General features: G+C 43.3%; 1 protein-coding gene across 3 annotated transcripts in view; it reads right to left on the minus strand.

The window, feature by feature from the left end:
- Positions 1–20,114, minus strand: part of slc36a1 (solute carrier family 36 member 1) — an 81,678-nt gene that overhangs the window by 15,860 nt on the left and 45,704 nt on the right. For all 3 annotated transcript variants that reach the window (XM_072512611.1, XM_072512609.1, XM_072512610.1), the window contains 2 exons: positions 17,997–18,163; positions 9,899–10,068 (listed from right to left, as the gene is read on the minus strand). In XM_072512611.1, the coding sequence (XP_072368712.1) occupies positions 9,899–10,068; positions 17,997–18,163 (337 nt within the window). The remainder of the gene's footprint in view (positions 1–9,898; positions 10,069–17,996; positions 18,164–20,114) is intronic.

The raw sequence follows: 20,114 nt of genomic DNA on the forward strand, positions 1-20,114 counted from the left end.
GCCCAGTGTGCTAAACCAGTAGTGTTCTAAAGCAGGATGTCAAAGGCAATGGTATTGTTGGGTTTGATTTTAATTGGCAGCTCAATATCATGCTGCTTTCTGACACGATTATGGAGTCAGCTTTAGGCGAAACTGGTTTTCTGGATGCATATGCAGGCATCTTCACCAATACAGTCATCCAACAGGATCATTTACTACCTGCTCCACTATATGCATGGCCAGGGAAGACAACTACGCCAATGTGCTTTACACTATATGGTTAACATTGAATGTAGAACCATTCGTGGACTGCAGCATGGAAGAAGTCTTTGGATCATTGTGTGTTAGATCAATCTAAATTAATTAATTTACCTGTCACTCAGTACTGTATCATGCTTTATCCCTTTTTAAAAAATATAAAGGATAAATATTTGAAGAATTGGTCTCTACCTCAATTACCGTGCCAATGCATTTCATGCTCCAATAAATCTTTGCATTCAGAAACTAAGGCACTCTGGAGGAAACTCTTTCCTTATTCACCCCAAAGCCATTCACATAATTATCATCATAGATTATCATAGAATTTACAGTGCAGGAGGCTATTCAGCCCATCGAGTCTGCACCGGCTCTTGGAAAGAGCACCCTACCCAAGGTCAACACCTCCACCCTATCCCCATAACCCAGTAACTCCACCCAACACTAAGGGCAATTTTGGACACTATGGGCAATTTATCATGGCCAATCCACCTAACCTGCACACCTTTGGACTGTGGGAGGAAACCGGAGCACCCGGAGGAAACCCACGCACACACGGGGAGGATGTGCAGACTCCGCACAGTGACGCAAGCCGGAATCGAACCTGGGACCCTGGAGCTGTGAAGCAATTGTGCTATCCACAATGCTACCGTGCTGCCTTTATCCTTTATATTTTTAAAAAAGGGATAAAGCATTATTTTTGAGCTCAATCTCCCATTATCTTCTGTACTAGAAATAGTCACGGAACTTCCAGTCTCAGCTATAGTTTCTTATCCTAATAATCTTGGTGAATCTATGCGATACATTGTTCTATAAGAGGACCCAAATCTGCAGTGTTCCGGTCTAGTACTGCTCTGTACAAACTCACCTTTGTACCTATTTAAGTTCCGATTTATACAAATTAAAATACTGTTGGATTTATGTATCTGCCCTCAAAATGCCACATGTCTGCTCACCCTTTAGCATCATTTCATTTGAATGCACTGACTCATTCATTTTTGCCGTCCCAATAATTCTGCATTAAACGTATCCATCACCTGTCTGCCGAGTTCATCTGTTTTCCTGCTGTTTGCTGAAATCTCCATACTGTAAAATAATCAATATTGTGCTCTCTGTGCTCACGTGCATAAAGACATTATTAAGAACAACGGTGAACCTAGCATTAGGTATGGCATTTCTCATCCTTCTATCAGATCATCACCCATTACTTGCTGTCAAATCCACTTTGTGTCTATGCTGCAACTTTGGTATACAATCCGCCTGAGCTTTAGCAACCAGCCTTCTTTGAGGCATTTCAAACTTTCTGGGGCAAAAAAAAGTATGTGTTTTATTATTTACCTAATTGGTTACTTCAATGAAAAAATACAAACACCAACTTATCTTTTAAAAAAAATAAATTTGGAGTACCCAATTCATTTTTTCCAATTAAGGGGCAATTTAGTGTGGCCAATCCACCTAGCCTGCACATCTTTGGGTTGTGGGGGCGAAACCCACGCAAACACAGGGAGAATGTGCAAACTCCACACGGACAGTGACCCAGAGCCGGGATCGAACCTGGGACCTTGGCGCCGTGCGGCTGCAGGGCTAACCCACTGCGCCACCGTGCTGCCCCAACTTATCTTTAATAAACCTGTGTTAACTATCAGATTCACATACATTTTTCAGCGTTCACTAATTTTGCCTCTCTCTAATAAGTTATCAGGTCTATACAGTGCTTGGCTGACCCTTGAAGATGCTGTATTACAATTCCCAAATCAAAATTTTACATATCTAAGCATTGGGGGTTAGAACCACATCTCAACTGATTGCTTCAACATAGGATGTAGATCATTAGACATGACAATTCATCCACCTCCGATGAGTTTTTTAAGCTTTGAAGTTCTAGCATCTTCTTCCAGTACAGCCGCATTCCACTATCTGTAAAACCGATTAAAAATTGGATCCTATTTCCATCTGAGCAGCCCATCCTTCGTCTTAAAAGCCTTTACTATTTCCATTGATCTATTTTCATAACCCATTCATCAATTCTAATCTCCCCCACTAAATTTTCTATATTAGCGATTTTTAATATTAGCCAGAATGGAAAGCTTACTTTTTTAATTTATAATTTTCCTACTGTGTGCTCTCAAATCTAATTTGAAGATTTCCCATTGTTGATCTGAAGTTTCCATTTCCTAACTGTTTTGGCCAGTTAATCTGAATCAGCCCACTATTTTACTGATATTTTCTTAAGCGGCGGCAACGAAAACACCTTGTTCTTTTTAAAAAGTTGCAACTTTTTGCAGGATACCCAAATTACATTGTTTGGATTAAAACCATGATGGAATTGTTCAAAAAGTTGATGCGAAAGTAAAGGAGGTTGCAAGCACCAAGGTTGCAAAGTGCTTTATAATTATGTAGACAAAAACACAGCAGGGCACAGTAAGTATACACTTGGGCATAGTATAGTTGAGACATTTTATGTAGTGCAAACAATTTAGAAGAGTTATAGGCTACGTACAAACTCCTTCAGCACCATAAATTCTGCATTATAATCTGAATCCCTCGTCATGCTACATTACACAACTCCACCATAATCTGAACAAGCATGCCATGGGAATCTTGGATGGAAACAGTTATCCTTTCAGGACAAAGGGATAAACAAAATATACCCTATTAACAAGTTCAATACCTTACATCTCATTATTGTATCTTATTTTGATGGCATACAGTTCAAGAGGTACACAAGGTGTTTACGTTATTCTTCCGTTGCCCCAAAATACACTTCAGTTGATTCATAAAAATATCTACCCTAAAACAAATAGTTACATGTGACATTTTGCAGGGTACAAAGGGAGAATTCAGAATGTCCAAATTACCCAACGGCACAACGTTCAGGACTTGTGGGAGGAAATCGGAGGAAACCCACGCAGACATGGGGAGAACGTGCATACTCCACACAGACAGTGACCCAAGCCAGGAATCGAACCCAGGTTCCTGGAGCCGTGAGGCAGCAGTGCTAACCACTGTGCTACCGTGGGTAATGTTAAGCCCTATAAACCATGAAAACAGCGATGTGTCAGAGAAAGATTTGGTGCACAGCTGAATGGCTGTTAGGTGAATTGGGTATTCTGAATTCTCCCTCTCTGTACCCAAACAGGTGTCGAGTGTGGCGACAAGGGGATTTTAACAGTAGCTTCATTGCAGTATTTTAAAAAAAATTTAGAGTACCCAATTATTTTTTTCCCCAATTAAGGGGCAATTTAGCATGGCCAATCCACCTAACCTGCAAATCTTTGGGTTGTGGGGGTGAAACCCACGCAGATATGGGGAGAATGTGCAAACTCCACACGGACTGTGAACCAGGGCTGAGATTCGAACCCGGTCCCAGTCCCAGTGCTAACCACTGGGCCACATGCCGCCCTTTCATTGCAGTGTTAATGCAAGCCTACTTGTGACAATAATAAAGATTATTAAGAGTCTACTACTGTGCGCGTGTCAGAATTAGTTAACAAAGTCGGCATTAAGACAATGATTGCCAAAAGCAAAAGCATGGATTAAGGGTATCCAGCAGAAGCTTGTGAAAAAGCTGTACTGTGGTAACCAGAATAATTTAAACTCGAAGTGAAGTGCTTGAAAGTACAAGTGGTTTAACTTTTGTGTTCAAAGCTCTGCATGAGACACTAATTCCAGCTGGTTATACAACAATTTGCATTTTGTAGGAGCTTTATCAAACAAAATTGACACTAAAGGAGACATTGGGGCAAAGTAATTAGACTCCAAGAAGCATCTTTTTAAAAAAAAAAAGAGGACATGCTAAAAAAATGTAGGAACAGGGGTTAGGCCACTTAGCACCTTGAGCCTGATCTGCCGTCATTGAGTGAGATTGTGGCTGACCTGTGTCCTAACTCCATGCACTTACCCGTGCTCTACGTCTCTTAAAAACTTCAGTCAACAAAAATCTTTTAATAGTGGTTTTGAAATTTATAATTCATGCAGCGTCAATTGCCATTGTAGAATAGCTCCAAACATCTACCAGTGTGTGTCTAGAGCAGCATGGTAGCACAGTGGTTAGCCTTGTTGCTTCACAGCGCCAGGGATCTGGGTTTGATTCCTGATTTGGGTCACTGTGTGCGCCCAGTCTGCATGTTCTCTCCGTGTCTGTGTGGGTTTCCTCCCACAAGTCACAAAAGACGTGCTTGTTAGGTGAATTGGACATTCTGAATTCTCCCTTCTGAATAGGTGACTAGGGGATTTCACAGTAACTTAACTGCAGTGTTCATGTAAGCCTACAAGTGACAATAAAGGTTTATTTATTTATTTATTTTATTTATTATTTAACAGCAAGCACATATAGAAATTAATGGATACAATGACTGGTGAAAGAAAATTAATGAAAACAAAATGAACTAAATTATATGTGGCACTGGATTCTCTGCACCCAGACCCAACTAAAATGTTGGGGGAGTTGGATTGGATTTTTTATTGTCACGTGTACCAAGGTACAGTGAAAAGTATTTTTCTGCGAGCAACTCAACAGATCATTAAGTACATGAAAAGAAAAGGAAATAAAAGAAAATACATAATAGGGCAATACAAGGTCCACAATATTACTACATAACACCAGCATCGGGTGAAGCATACAGGGGTGTAGTGTTAATGAGGTCAGTCCATAAGAGGGTCGTTTAGGAGGCTGATAACAGCGGGGAATCAGCTGTCTTTGAGTCTGTTCGTGCGTGTTCTCAGACTTTTGTATCTCTTGCCCGATGGAAGAAGTTGGAAGAGTGAGTAAGCCAGGCAGCGGGAGGTGTAGATGGAGGCAATGGATAGGAAGCAGGTTTGTGTGATGGACTGGGCGGTGTTCACGACTGTCTGAAGTTCCTTGCGGTCCTGGGCCGAGCAGTTGCATACCAGGCTGTGATGCAGCCAGATAGAATGCTTTCTATGGTGCATCTGTAAACGTTGGTTAGAGTTAATGTGGACATGCCGAATTTCCTTAGTTTCCTGAGGAAGTATAGGCGCTGTTGTGCTTTCTTGGTGGTAGCGTCGACGTGAGTGGACCAGAAAAGATTTTTGGAGATGTGTTCCCCTAGGAATTTGAAACTACTAACCATCTCCACATCGGCACCGTTGAGGCTGAAGGCAGAGCTGTAGTCAATAAATAGGAGTCTGATGTAGGAGTCCTTGTTGTTGAGATGCTCTAGGGGTGAGTGTAGGCCCAGGGAGAGGGTGTCTGCTATGGACTGTTAGTGGTATGCGAATTGCCGTGGATCAAGGTGTTCTGGGAGTATGGAAGTGATGTGCTTCATGACCAACCTCAGGGCCACTGGACGGTAGTCATTGAGGCACGTCGCCTGGTTTTTCTTTGGCACCAGTATGATGGTGGTCTTCTTGAAGCAGGTGGGGTCCTCAGAGTGGAGTAGGGACAGGTTAAAGATGTCCGCAAACACATTTGCCAGCTGGTCCGCGCAGGCTCTTGGTGCACGACCAGGGATCCAGTCCGGACCCGTCGCCTTCCGAAGGTTCACTTTCAGGAAGACCGATCTGACTTCGGAAGCTATAATGGTGGGTATGGGTGAGTTATGGGCTGCTGGGGCACTTGACAGCAGATCGTTGGTTTCCTGCTCGAACCGAGCATAGAATACATTGAGTTCATCGGGGAGGGGTGCGTTGCTGCTGGAGATACTGCTCGGCTTCGCTTTGTAGCCCATTCTGTTGTTTAGGCCTTGCCACAACCGCAGAGAGTCTGTAACGCTAGTCTGTGACTCTAGCTTGGTCTGATATTCTCTCTTGGCATCTCGGATGGCTTTGTAGAAGTCGTACCTTGATTTCCTGTATAGGTCAGGGTCGCCCGACTTGGGACGCCTCCAACCTGTCCTTCAGTAGAGAGTCAATCTCGCGATTGAGCCATGATTTCTGGCTGGGGAACGTACGTACTGCTTCTTTGGCATGCAGTTGTCCATACATTTGCTGATGAAGTCTGTGACGGTTGCGGCATACTCATTTAGGAGTGAGGACCCGAAGAGAACACTAGCTGCCCAGCAGCCATTTAACAGCTAAATGGCCATGTAGGATGAAGGCCATTGCAAATAGGGAATTGCCAATCATAGTTAAGTGAGCACTTCACAGATTCCAAGTAGATTCCCGTGGGTGGGCGTGCCATTTATCACGTGGGAGTTATTGCCTAGCATCCCAATCAGATGCTTTGTGGTGAGGGGTTTTTAACATTTCACAAGTGTCCAACACTGCCCCATTCTTCCGATGGTACTGCCCCGCTCTCCCCACCAGCCCCTATCCACCCTCTTCACCCAGTTCCCTCAGTGATCCTTGACATGCTTAGCCTTCCTTGCTCTACCACTGTGTCTAGGTATGTCCCCAGGAAGGGGCATCTGACTGGAACCCAGCTGGATCCTGCGATCCAGCAGACTTCAGAATGCTGTCTCGCCTGGGCGTTACTGCCTTCACCTGATGCACATCAGGAACTGTGTGATGTTCACCAGAATGTGCCCCAGAAGCTGGCCATTAACGTTGGCCACCGAGGTATGTGTCTTTGAGCTGGGGGTAACAGTTGTGACTCATCTACGGTGGCATCCTCTGAGCTCCCCTCCGAGGTGGTCTGCTGGAGGACCTGCGGTAAAACGGACATGTGCTCAGTTGGAGGGATGGGTCATTCAGTATTGCGATAACAACTCACATGTGCCAGTCCTTCTGGGTGAGGCCCTGTCGATCCTCACCTCTCCGGCATGTGCCGATCAGTGTTGGTGACCGCTCTGTCCTCGTCCACCCCCCGAACCTCCAAAACCGTTCCTCTAAGGTGGTGAGGATTCTGATGTCCGGCACCCCACCGCCAGTCTGGTCCCTCTCCCGATGATTGTGAGCCAGCTTCTCCCGCGGAGACAAAGAGGGCATCATTAGCCGCACATGGGTTCATTGTGGGGGGAGGGGAAAGAGAAGGTTTCTGGGAGCGGTTTAGGGAGGGGCAGCATGGGTGGGCCAGGGCACGGCACAGTGCTGGGTGGGGACGGTGCCGGATGCAGGCTTGTTTTGGGGAGGGGGTGCCATGCCAATTCACCCGTGTAGGTCTTTGACCTTCTTGTGCCGCTGTGTGCTGATCCTCCTGCCCGAGCAGGCGGCCGCTGCCACTTCATCACTGATAACAAGGGCTACCGCATGGCTTACCTCCAGGACACTCAGGCGAACAGGTCATCTCTCCTGGCCTTGAATGCCTCTAAGAGCCTCCCACGTCTGCATCCCCGAATCGTGGGGCCGGTAGTCTCGGCACCATGGCTGTGAGCTGGGTGGGGTTGGCTGCGCAAGCGCAGTTTAAGTGCTGCTCTACCTTGTTTATGGGGGACTGGCGAGCACAATCCCGGCGCACCGGCTGGCGAGCCTTCTTTTGCGCATGAAGCCCGTGGGCCTCCAGAAGTGGAATAATTAATGTTGTATTGCGGTGAGTCTCGCCGGCCGACTCTTTACTTCCTCTTGAAAACATACTTTCCTACCTAACTTGGGAATCATTGGCAAACTTATTGATATAGATTGTAAATAGTTGAGGCCTCAGCACTCCACTAGCTACAGCACAAATCTTAAAAAGAACCATTTATACTAACTCTCTGCTTATTAGCTAACAAATTCCCTACCCATGGTAATATGTTTTCCCCTACTCAATGAGCTCTTATTTTGTGTTGTAACCTTTGATGTGGTACCTTATCAAATGCCTTTTGGAAATCCAAGTATACCACTCCACAGGTTCCTCGTTATCCACATTGTATGTTATTACCTCAAAAATCTCTAATAAATTAGTTAAGCATAATTCCCTTGTGATAAAACCATGCTGACTCTACCTGATCCTGCACCCTGTAATAACTTCCTTAATAATGGGCTCCTAGAAATTTCCCCATGTCAGATGTCAGTCTAACTGGCCTATATTTTCCTATTTAGGGGAAGCGGTGGCATAGTGGTGTCGCCACTGCACCAGTAATCCGGAGACCCAGGTACAAATCCCACCACAGCAGATAGAGGAAAAAAAAGAAATCTGGTATTAAAAAGTCTAACAATGGCCATGAAACCATTGTCAATTGTTGTAAAAACTCATCTCATTCACTAATGTCCTTCAGGGAAGGAAATCTGCCAGCCTTAACTGGTCTGACCTACATGTGGTTCCAGATCCACAGCAACGCCCTCTGAAATGGCATTGCAAGCCACTCAGCTCAAGGGCAATTAGGGATCGGCAATAATTCTGACCGAGCCAGCGATGCCCATATCCCATTAATTTTTTTTAAATATAAATTTAGAGTGCCCAATCCATTTTTTCCAATTAAGGGGCAATTTAGCATGGCCAATCCACCTAGCCTGCACATCTTTAGGTTGTGGGGGCGAAACCCATGCAGACACGGGGAGAATGTGCAAACTCCACACGGACAGTGACCCAGAGCCGGGATCGAACCTGGGACTTTGGCGTAGTGAGGCAGCAGTGATAACGCACGGTGCCACCGTGCTGCCCTCCATATCCCATGAATGAATAAAACTTCTGTGTCTCCTTCCTTGAATTATTGAATATTCTCCAATCCACTGGGACCATTCCAGAATCCACATTATACTCCATTGGTCAATTTTTTGACCCCATTTAACTCATTTATATTCCTTTGCCGACTCTTGGTATCCTCCTCACATCTTGCTCTCCTACCTATTTTTGGATCATCATGTTTGGCCACAAAACAGTCTGTCTCTTTACCCAAGTCATTATATAGATTGTAAGTAGTGAAGGCCCAACACTGATCCCTGAAACACTCCACTAGTTACTATTTTCTAACTTGAAAATGGCCCAACCGTTTCCTGTGAATCAATTCTCTACCCAAGCCAATATCCTCACCCCCAACAACACAAACTCCCATCTTTTGCACTAACCTTTTGTGTGACACTTATCGAATGCCTTTTGGAAATCCAAATACAATACAACTACCGATTCCCCTTTAACTACCCTGCTTATTACACTGACCTGCTCATCTCATTAAAGTCCTAAACAATCACCAGTTTACAGACAGCAACACCTCCTTCTCCTGCACTAAATTCCTAAATTAGCATTTGTACTTTGTCACACCCTGGTCACGTCTCACTTCAATATTGAGTTCAAAAAATTCAGACCATAACCTTCGCTCTTACTAGAACAGACAACAGCTGTTGGTTCCAATTCTGCTATAGTCATGTACACCGCATCCAGACACTTAACAAAAAACTTGTCTCATTACCATCTCCTTCTACCTTGCATCAGGATTCCTTGTCATTAAATCTCTCCTGCTTTTCCACCCTATCACAGACCTTTGCTTTGCTCTTGCTCTATTCTCCCTCACCCCCGCCCCCTTTCCCACTTTTCCCAGTACCAAAAGATCTTGATCCAAAATATTCACTTAATTTCACTCTCCACAGAACTTGCCAGACCTGCTTTTAAATACTTCTATATTTTCTGTTTTTATTTCAGATTTCCAACAGCTATAGTATTTTGCAGATGTTCTACTCAATGTTATGATCTTTTGGATACACGGTCCTAAAGCCTGCATTAAAGCTTGGAAATCATGGGTCAAAGACTGCTTCTTAGTTTTGTCATGGATTTATCAAAGAAAACTGGAAAGACAAGCTTAAAAATCTTGAAAACACAGTCCTCAAAAAAAAAGAAGACTTTACTTACAGGTGATTATGACTAGAGCAGTTCGAACAGCCAGGTTAACCCACAACTCCCAGCGTTCAGGGACCTTAGCTACTGCAACTGGGACAATTATCTCTGCTGCAACGAAGAACTGGACAGCATAGGTTATGAAGATTCCGAAAGAATACAAAATCTTCACTGACTGATACAACCTGGAAAAAAAAGATTTGACAGATAAAGTCTGGAGAGCTTTGAAAGATCAGTGTTAACATATTTGATTTCAATTTTCTTCCCTCCCAACCCCAATACATTGCAGCATGAATACATACCACTCAGCAACTGGGTGCAATTGAAAAGCACCCAGAGCAATCCTCCTTTTTCATTTTTGATGAGCTTTGCTGGTTTCCACATTTTACTCATGCAAAAGTACAGCAGGCTTCTATAGGTCTTTAAACTTCATCAATGGTGCTGGCAAAGCACTCACTACTGCTAACACGTTCAATGGTGGGGAGAGTGCACACCAGACCCCCCCTAAACCACCAACAGCTATTTCAATGTTACCTGCTGTCCTTGCTCCATTTAAACCTGATGCAACAGCAACATACGACAGAAGAATCACTTGGATGCTAGCCAGAATAGCCACAGCATGCGTTCAATGGCTGTATTAATTTGCTCTAATAATTATCATCTTTATTAATGTCACAAGTAGGCTTACATCAACCCTGTAATGAAGTTCCAGTGAAAATCTCCATTCGCCACTCTCCGGCGCCTGTTTGGTACACGGAGGGAGAATTCAGAGTGTCCATTCAACCTAACAAGCACGTCTTTCGAACGTGAGGGAGGAAACCGGAGTGCCCGGAGGAAACCAACGCAGACACAGGGAGAAGGTGCAGACTCCATACTGACAGAGACGCAAGCTGGGGATCAAACCCAGGTCTCTGGCGCTGTGAAGCTACAGTGCTAACCACTGTGCTACCGTGCCGCCCAATCTATACACATTTGGAATAGACTGATTTAGTAAAATACCATTTTGTTAATTAGGCCTCAGGTGGGGGAACAGGCCTAAAGGAATATTTTTTTTAAAGTTTAGGGTACCCAATTCATTTTTCCAATTAAGGGGCAATTTAGTGTGGCCAATCTGCCTTGCCTGCACATCTTTGGGTTGTGGGGGGCGAAACCCAATGCAAACACAGGGAGAATGTGCAAACTCCACACGAAGTGACCCAGAGCTGGGATTGAACCTGGGACCTCAGCGCAGTGAGACAGCGGTGCTAACCACTGCACCACCATGCTGCCCTCTAAAGGAATAACTGACTAACCAGTGATGCAGGTAATGGCTCAGCAGGTCCACAGTCAACCGATAAATTCAATGGCGTTGTTGATTGTACTGCCATCATTTGGCAAAAACTCATTGTTGCCACTGGACACTGGTAATCAAAGTTTAACATTCGGGTCCATTCTTTAAAATGACTAATTCAAGATGTTGCCTGCAGGTTAACTGCTCAGCTATGTCACTACTGTGACTGAAGGCTCACATCAATTGAGCATGACATTTAGTTTACATTTATATAATGTCATAGAGGACAGATACTAGCAAATAATGTGCAGAAAACAAGTAGGCTGCAAGTGTTGGGCACACTGGATAAGTGGGGCTTGTTCAAGGATCAGCTACTGCGTGTTCTTGATAAGTATGTACCGGTCAGACAGGGAGGAAGGCGTCGAGCGAGGGAACCATGGTTTACCAAGGAAGTGGAATCTCTTGTTAAGAGGAAGAAGGAGGCCTATGTGAAGATGAAGTGTGAAGTTTCGGTTGGGGCGATGGATAGTTACAAGGTAGCGAGGAAGGATCTAAAGAGAGAGCTAAGACGAGCAAGGAGGGGACATGAGAAGTATTTGGCAGGAAGGATCAAGGAAAACCCAAAAGCTTTCTATAGGTATGTCAGGAATAAGCGAATGACTAGGGAAAGAGTAGGACCAGTCAAGGACAGGGATGGGAAATTGTGTGTGGAGTCTGAAGAGATAGGCGAGATACTAAATGAATATTTTTCGTCAGTATTCACTCAGGAAAAAGATAATGTTGTGGAGGAGAATGCTGAGCCCCAGGCTAATAGAATAGATGGCATTGAGGTACGTAGGGAAGAGGTGTTGGCAATTCTGGACAGGCTGAAAATCGATAAGTCCCCGGGACCTGATGGGATTTATCCTAGGATTCTCTGGGAGGCCAGGGAAGAGATTGCTGGACCTTTGGCTTTGATTTTTATGTCATCATTGGCTACAGGAATAGTGCCAGAGGACTGGAGGACAGCAAATGTGGTCCCTTTGTTCAAAAAGGGGAGCAGAGACAACCCCGGCAATTATAGACCGGTGAGCCTCACGTCTGTAGTGGGTAAAGTCTTGGAGGGGATTATAAGTGACAAGATTTATAATCATCTAGATAGGAATAATATGATCAGGGACAGTCAGCATGGCTTTGTGAAGGGTAGGTCATGCCTCACAAACCTTATTGAGTTCTTTGAGAAGGTGACTGAACAGGTAGACGAGGGTAGAGCAGTTGATGTGGTGTAAATGGATTTCAGCAAAGCGTTTGATAAGGTTCCCCATGGTAGGCTTTTGCAAAAAATACGGAGGCTGGGGATTGAGGGTGATTCAGAGATGTGGATCAGAAATTGGCTAGCTGAAAGAAGACAGAGGGTGGTGGTTGATGGGAAATGTTCAGAATGGAGTACAGTCACAAGTGGAGTACCACAAGGATCTGTTCTGGGGCCGTTGCTCTTTGTCATTTTTATCAATGACCTAGAGGAAGGCGCCGAAGGGTGGGTGAGTAAATTTGCAGACGATACTAAAGTCGGTGGTGTTGTCGATAGTGTGGAAGGATGTAGCAGGTTACAGAGGGATATAGATAAGCTGCAGAGCTGGGCTGAGAGGTGGCAAATGGAGTTTAATGTAGAGAAGTGTGAGGTGATTCACTTTGGAAGGAATAACAGGAATGCGGAATATTTGGCTTATGGTAAAGTTCTTGAAAGTGTGGATGAGCAGAGGGATCTAGGTGTCCATGTACATAGATCCCTGAAAGTTGCCACGCAGGTTGATAGGGTTGTGAAGAAGGCCTATGGAGTGTTGGCCTTTATTGGTAGAGGGATTGAGTTCCGGAGTCGGGAGGTCATGTTGCAGCTGTACAGAACTCTGGTACGGCCGCATTTGGAGTATTGCGTACAGTTCTGGTCACCGCATTATAGGAAGGACGTGGAGGCTTTGGAGCGGGTGCAGAGGAGATTTACCAGGATGTTGCCTGGTATGGAGGGAAAATCTTATGAGGAAAGGCTGATGGACTTGAGGTTGTTTTTGTTGGAGAGAAGAAGGTTAAGAGGAGACTTAATAGAGGCATACAAAATGATCAGGGGGTTGGATAGGGTGGACAGTGAGAGCCTTCTCCCGCGGATGGATATGGCTGGCACGAGGGGACATAACTTTAAACTGAGGGGTAATAGATATAGGACAGAGGTCAGAGGTAGGTTCTTTACACAAAGAGTATTGAGGCCGTGGAATGCCCTACCTGCTACAGTAGTGAACTCGCCAACATTGAGGGCATTTAAAAGTTTATTGGATAAACATATGGATGATAATGGCATAGTGTAGGTTAGATGGCTTTTGTTTCGGTGCAACATCGTGGGCCGAAGGGCCTGTACTGCGCTGTATTGTTCTATGTTCTATGTTAGAAAACACCCTTTTCAGCGCTCTTGCTTCCATCTCACACTTTTGCTCTTTAGCAGCTAATTGGGATTAATATAGTCAAGTGCTTTATACCCACTTGACCCTAATCCTCCACTCATTCTTCTATCTTTAAATTCCTGACTCAAACTACTTTCCTCCTCCTCCTCCTCTTCTTGCCTATTCATTGCTCTCAAAGAGGCTATTTAATTGCTTTCAAATCCAAGTGCAAAGATAGCCTCTTTATCCATTTGTTTTGTGTCAACAATTAAAATCTAACATAATTTACTTGAGGCAATGAGTGGTCTTCAAACTTTAACTGTATTGAACAGATCAAATCAATTTGCTGTGCTGTTTTCAAACAGCTAATTTCACATATGTTTTGTTTTAAATACTCTAATTTTAGATAAATAATGTCTCAAAATTTGACATATAGAATGTGATTAGTTGAGGTGGCTTCAATATACAAGACATGCTACAATTGCATAATAGAAGTTCAGCTCTCAGCTCTGGGCAAAAATATTAACTTCATGCCTAGACTTCTGGAATAGGCTAAGGAATTTAAGAAAGGTGTGTATAATGACATTCAAACACAGGATAATTCAATGGATAAATAGAATAGTGCTGTGAGACAGGTAAATGGCTATTTTGCATAAACCTCTTTTACAACAGGACTTTCAGTTACTGTGGCAGCTCATACAAAGCAAAGCAGTTTGTGGGAAAATGTAGCACCACATGGTGGCCAGATTCTGCAGTTTCCATCATGGACGTATGCAGTATAATAGGGGAATGTAGACTGTAAGTTGAGAAATCAGTATACAAAAATAAGGACATAATAAAGGATTAAAACTAATCAAGTCTGCATATTATGTTTTCCTTGACTTCCTTGTTTCGCCATTAACAACATTCCATGGCTAAACAAAGAAGTCAAGGAAGACAAAGGCAAAAACTAGGGAATAGCATACTGCAAAAGCTAGCAGTAAGCTGGGAGGATTGGGAGAACTTTAAGGATCAGCAAAAGGCTACTAAAAATAAAATCAAAAGAGCCAAGATGAACAAACGGAAACTAGCAAAAAACAAAAATTGATACCAAAGGCTTCTAAGTATATAAAGAAGGAGAGAATAGCTAAAGTAAATGTTGGTCCTTTAGAGGATGATACTGTTGAGGGAATAATGGGGAACACAGATGGCGGAGGCACTGAACCAATATTTTGCCTCTGCCTTCGCGGTAAAATTGCCAGAAACTGCAGTTAATGCAGAGGAACTTGGTGCAATAACCATCACTAGGGATGGCGGTATTGAATAAACTAATGGGATTCAAGGCAGCTATTTCTCCAGGACCCGATGGCCTGCACCCTAGGCCTATTAAGGGAGGTGACAGCAGAGATAGTGGATCCATTGGTTATGATATTTCAGAATTTCTTGGGTCCTGGAAGGGTCCCAGTGCGTTGGAAACACACTAATGTAATGCCTTTATTCAAAAAGGGAGAGAGGTAAAATGTAGGAAACAGTAGGCCGGTTAGTTTCACCTCTGTGGTGGGGAAGTTACTGGAATCAATCATTAAGGAGGAGATAACTGAACATTTGGAAAGAAAAAGCTCAATCCACCACTGTTAGCACGGTTTTATGAAGGGTAAGTCATGCTTGACGAACTTGCTTGAATTCTTTGAGGATGTAACCAACAAGGTAGATAATGGGGAACCTGTGGATGTGGTATATATAGATTTTCATAAGGCACTTGACAAGGTGCCACATAAAAAACTGATCCAGAAGGTGAGATCGCAGGAGATTGGGGGTCGAGTACTAGATTGGATTGAGGATTGGCTGACTGACAGAAAACAGAAGGCCGGGATGAATGGGCCCTTCTCTGGCTGGAGAACTGTAACTAGCATGGTGCCACAGGGGTCAGTTCTCTGACCTCAACTGTTTACAATCTATATAAACTATCCGCAAGCAAGGACAGAGTGCAATATAGCAAAATTTGCAGATGATACCAAAATAGGTGGGAATGCAGGTAGTGAAGAGGAGATAAGATTTTACGGACGGATATAGATAAGCTAGGAGATTGGGCCAAGATTTGGCAGATGGAGTTTAATGTTGCTAAGTGCGAGGTTATTCATTTTGGACAAAAATATGGAAAAGCAAATTATCTAGATGGAAAGCAGATTCAAAATGCATCTGGGTGCCTTTCTTCATGAATCGCAGAAAGTTGGCGTGCAGGTACAGAATATAATAAAAAAGACAAATTGAATGTTGGTGTTTATTGTAAAAGGTTTGGAGTATAAACATAGAGAAGTGTTGTTGCAATTGTATAGGGTCTTGGTGAGATCACATCTGCAGTAGTATGTTCAGTTTTGGTTTCCTTATTTGAGGAAGGATGTGGTGGCATTGGAGGCAGTTTAGAGGAGGTTCAAATGATTCATTCCGGGGACGAAAGGGTTGACTTATGATAATGATAATGTCAATAATCTTTATTATTGTTACAAGTATGCTTACATTAGCACTGCAATGAAGTTATTGTGAAAATCCCCATGTCAACACACTCCAGCGCCTGTTCGGGTACACAGAGGGAGAATTCAGAATGTCCAATTCACCTAACAAGCACGTCTTTCGGGACCTGTGGGAAGAAACCGGAGCACCCAGAGGAAACCCACGCAGCCACAGGGAGAACGTGCAGACTCCGCACAGACAGTGACCCAAGCCTAGAATCGAACCTGAAACCCTGGAGCTGTGAAGCAACAGTACTAACCACTGTGCTACCGTGCCGCCTGAGGAGAGATTAAACAGTTTGGAATATACTCTCTCGAGTTTGGAAGGATGAGAGGGGATCTGATCGAGGCATATAAAATGCTAAAAGGGATTGATAAAGTAAATGTAGAGCAAATGTTCCCCCTTGAGGGCAATCTAGAATGAGAGGTCACAGATATAGGTAGACTTAGAAATGAGATGAGGTGACAGAAATCAGATTTTGTGGTTAGCTATAGATGAGGTAGATAGGGAGCTTAAATAAGAAATTATTGGGAGTAATTGACTGAATCATATTAACCATGAGAGTAAGAGAAGCTGACTAACTGGGAATTAATCAGATAAGACTTAAAATGTTCATATTTTGCAAGTTGTTCGAGACTGGCCAGAATCCAAGGCCAGTGACAAAAGACTTCAATGTAGGCAGATGCTTTCCCAGGCCTGGACAGGTCCATTTCCTTGGTAACAGTCAGTCAGGGTCATAATGACTTTTTGAAAACTGTGTTAATATAATTAATGTTAGAGGTATAATTGGCAAGCCAGGGTGAAATACTTCTTGGAGAGGGTGGTGAATTTGTGGAACATACTGTCCCATAGTGCGGTGAAATCTGAATCATTAAATGGTTTCAAGAAGGAGATAGATATATTTATGATATAAAACAGGTTAAAGGGATATGGGGAACAGGTAGGGATCTCGATTTGAGACCAGGAAGAGGTCAGCCATGATCTGACTGAATGGCGGAGCAGGCTCGAAAGGCTGAATTGCCTACTTCTGCTCCTAATTCTTATGTTTCAATGACCCACTGCCCTTTGATCCTATTTCACATGCAGACTGCTCTCCCATGCTCCCTCCAGCATTGAGGAATGAGAGATGATCTAATTGAAACACAAGATTCTGAGGGCTTGACAAGGTGACTGCTGAGAGGCTGATTGGGATGAAGGAGAGTCATTTGATACTGAAACCAGTCAATTTTTTCAGAGGTGTGAATCCCTGGAATTCTCTCCTCCAAAGAGGGTTCTAAATCCCAGTCCGATAGTACACCCAAGGTTGAGATCGATAGATTTTGGGGCTCTTAAGGGAATCAAGGGCATGGCAATTGGACAGAAGGCAAAATTAAGTTGGAGATTAACCATGACCAGATTGAACTTCAGAGATAGCTCTCAAGAGGCAGTATGGTCTATTGCAGCTCCTATTAATTATGTTCTTATTACACTGCATATCAATCAAATAATGTTGATCAACCCATAGGACAACATTAAGTGGAAAAATATCTTCCTAATCTGAACGAACACTTAAATACACTTAACTTGAAATTCCAAACTGCCACGGATTTATTATTCTGTGATAATCTATTTATCTGTGATTTCCGAAGAATGGTGTTTCTACAAGTAAACTGCCTGTCGCAATTCAAAATAACTAAGGCAGCCTACATTTTGGGTCGCTGACTTGAGGCAAAAGAAAACTTAAAACATAAACCAAATCCTCAGGCTTGGTTCGAAAATCATTAGCAGCTTAGTTTTGGGATAGAGAAGATGCACCACCCTGGTTGCTAAATCCATCTGTACGATAAATTTACAAAAGGGTAGCTACACAATACAGAGCAGAAAGATTCCAGACTGAAACCAGTGGTCAAAATAGTTAACCACTGGATACAAGGTTAGCAACATTTTCCAAAAGGAAACTTACCAGCACGCTGGCAAATTGAGTGTTATGCTTCCTTTAATTTCATCCCCAAAGCGAATGTATCCCATAACTCCTAGACTCAAGTACAATGCTGTGACAATTGCCATGCCTGAATACAGAATTACTGGAAATTTGTGTGGTTTTGCCATATGGTTTTCCAGTGGAAGTACCTGATAATTACAACACAAGACATTTTTCGTTATTCATTCATTCACACAATGTCGGCATTGCTGAAAGTACATTTATTGTCCATCCTTAATTTCCTTTGAATATAATTGAGTGGCTTACAAAGTCATTTTACAGGGGAATCCACCAAATGTCTTTGGTTCTAGGGTCACACATAGGCAGACCAGGACAATAGATTTCCTTCCCTAAAGGACATTAGGCAACAGGTGGGCTTGTGAGATAATCTAGTAATTTCAGATCACAATTTTTTTCACTCCAGTTTTAATTGATTAAATTTTGATGAGAATGTACGTCCCCAGACCATTAATCCAGCCTCGAGTCTGGGGCAGCATGGTGGCATAGTGGTTAGCACTGCTACCTCACAGCGGCAGGAACCTGGGTTCAATTCCGGCCTCGGGTGACTGTGTGGAGTTGGCACTTTCTCCCCGTGTCTGCGGGGTTTCCTCAGTGTGCTCCGGTTTCCTCCATCAGTCCAAAGATGTGCAGATGTGAACTGCGCATGCTAAAAAAAAAATCCCCAACAGTGCAGGAAAATTTTCATAGGTTTGAGTGGTCAATGAATGCACTGTCAAATACCGTAATTTACCAACCACACCACTAGCCTGATCCACTGATCAATAGGTCCATTCACTTACCAACAATCTTCATTGGGTTGCTTAGCTAAACTTCATCTCACCCACATAATCTTAGCATTCTTGCAAGCTTTGCACCCACATCTTTGAGCTTCCACACACTGGCAGCCATATAACAATGACAGCCATTTCACTAGAACATATTAATGACTCACCATCACACTTCTCTTTTTCTTGCAAGAGTAGGTGGTGCCTGAAAGGAATTAATGAAAAGGGAAGCGGTATGCTGACACATTTTAATCTCCATGGAGAAGGCATTACTAACCTTACGGGAAAGGACATAGTCCAGAGCTCTGCTTTTGGAGAAGTTTGTCCTGCTTGTGTAGCCGCTAACCATTCTCCCAGTCATGTGCACTAGCACATTGAAGCTTTACTAGGTCTCCCTGGTCTAAAGCAACTGATTTGTGCAAAAGCTTTCAAGTTACCAAGAACATCAGGACAGGAGTAGACCAGTTAACCCCATGATCCTGTCCTGCCATCAAATGAGATCATGGCAAATCTATCCTAACTTAATATATTGCCTCATGTTCCTTCATATCTTTGGATAACAAGTCCATCTATCTCAGCTTTAAAATTTACAAAATCTAGCATACGACATTTGCAAAAGAGAGTTCCAAACTTCTACCGCAGTGTGTAAAGAAGTGTTTCTTAATTTCATGCACGAAAAGGTCCAACCCTAATTGTTAAACTAGGTCCTCAGTCCTTAGACACGGTAACCTGCAGAAATACTTTCCCTCCAACGATTTCATCTCGTCCCCTTGATTTCTGGAAAGAGTCACCCCCACCGTCTAAATTCAGGGAATACAACACGGTTTAATTTTTATTTTTAATTTAACTCCTAGAGTCCAGGTAACAATCTAGTAAATCTAAACAATACTCCCACGGAGACCAATATATCCTCCCCAAGATGTGATGCCCAAAACTGCTCAGAGTGCTGCAGGCGTGGTCTGATATGTATTGGCCTTGCATTGCTGAAGAATGTCTTCTATGTCCCTGTATCCTCGTTCTCTTGATATAAAGACTAACACTACATTCACTTGTACTTCCTGTTCATGGGTTTTATTTGATCTATGTATCTGGACCCCAAAGTTCCTTTCTAGTTTGCACCGTTTAGAAATTACACTTTCTTTTCTTAGGTCCAAAATGGACTACCTCACATTTGCCTACATTGAATTCCATTTGCCAGTTTTGCCCATTGTTATATTTTTTAGTTCTGGGAAGATTAAAGTTTAACTGTGAAAGAAATGGGATAAATACAACTGAAGAAGCTTAGGGACTATTATAAGAAAAAGGCTGGGGCCAC

The sequence above is a fragment of the Scyliorhinus torazame genome, chromosome 7 (assembly GCF_047496885.1).
Source record: "Scyliorhinus torazame isolate Kashiwa2021f chromosome 7, sScyTor2.1, whole genome shotgun sequence".
NCBI lineage: Eukaryota > Metazoa > Chordata > Chondrichthyes > Carcharhiniformes > Scyliorhinidae > Scyliorhinus > Scyliorhinus torazame.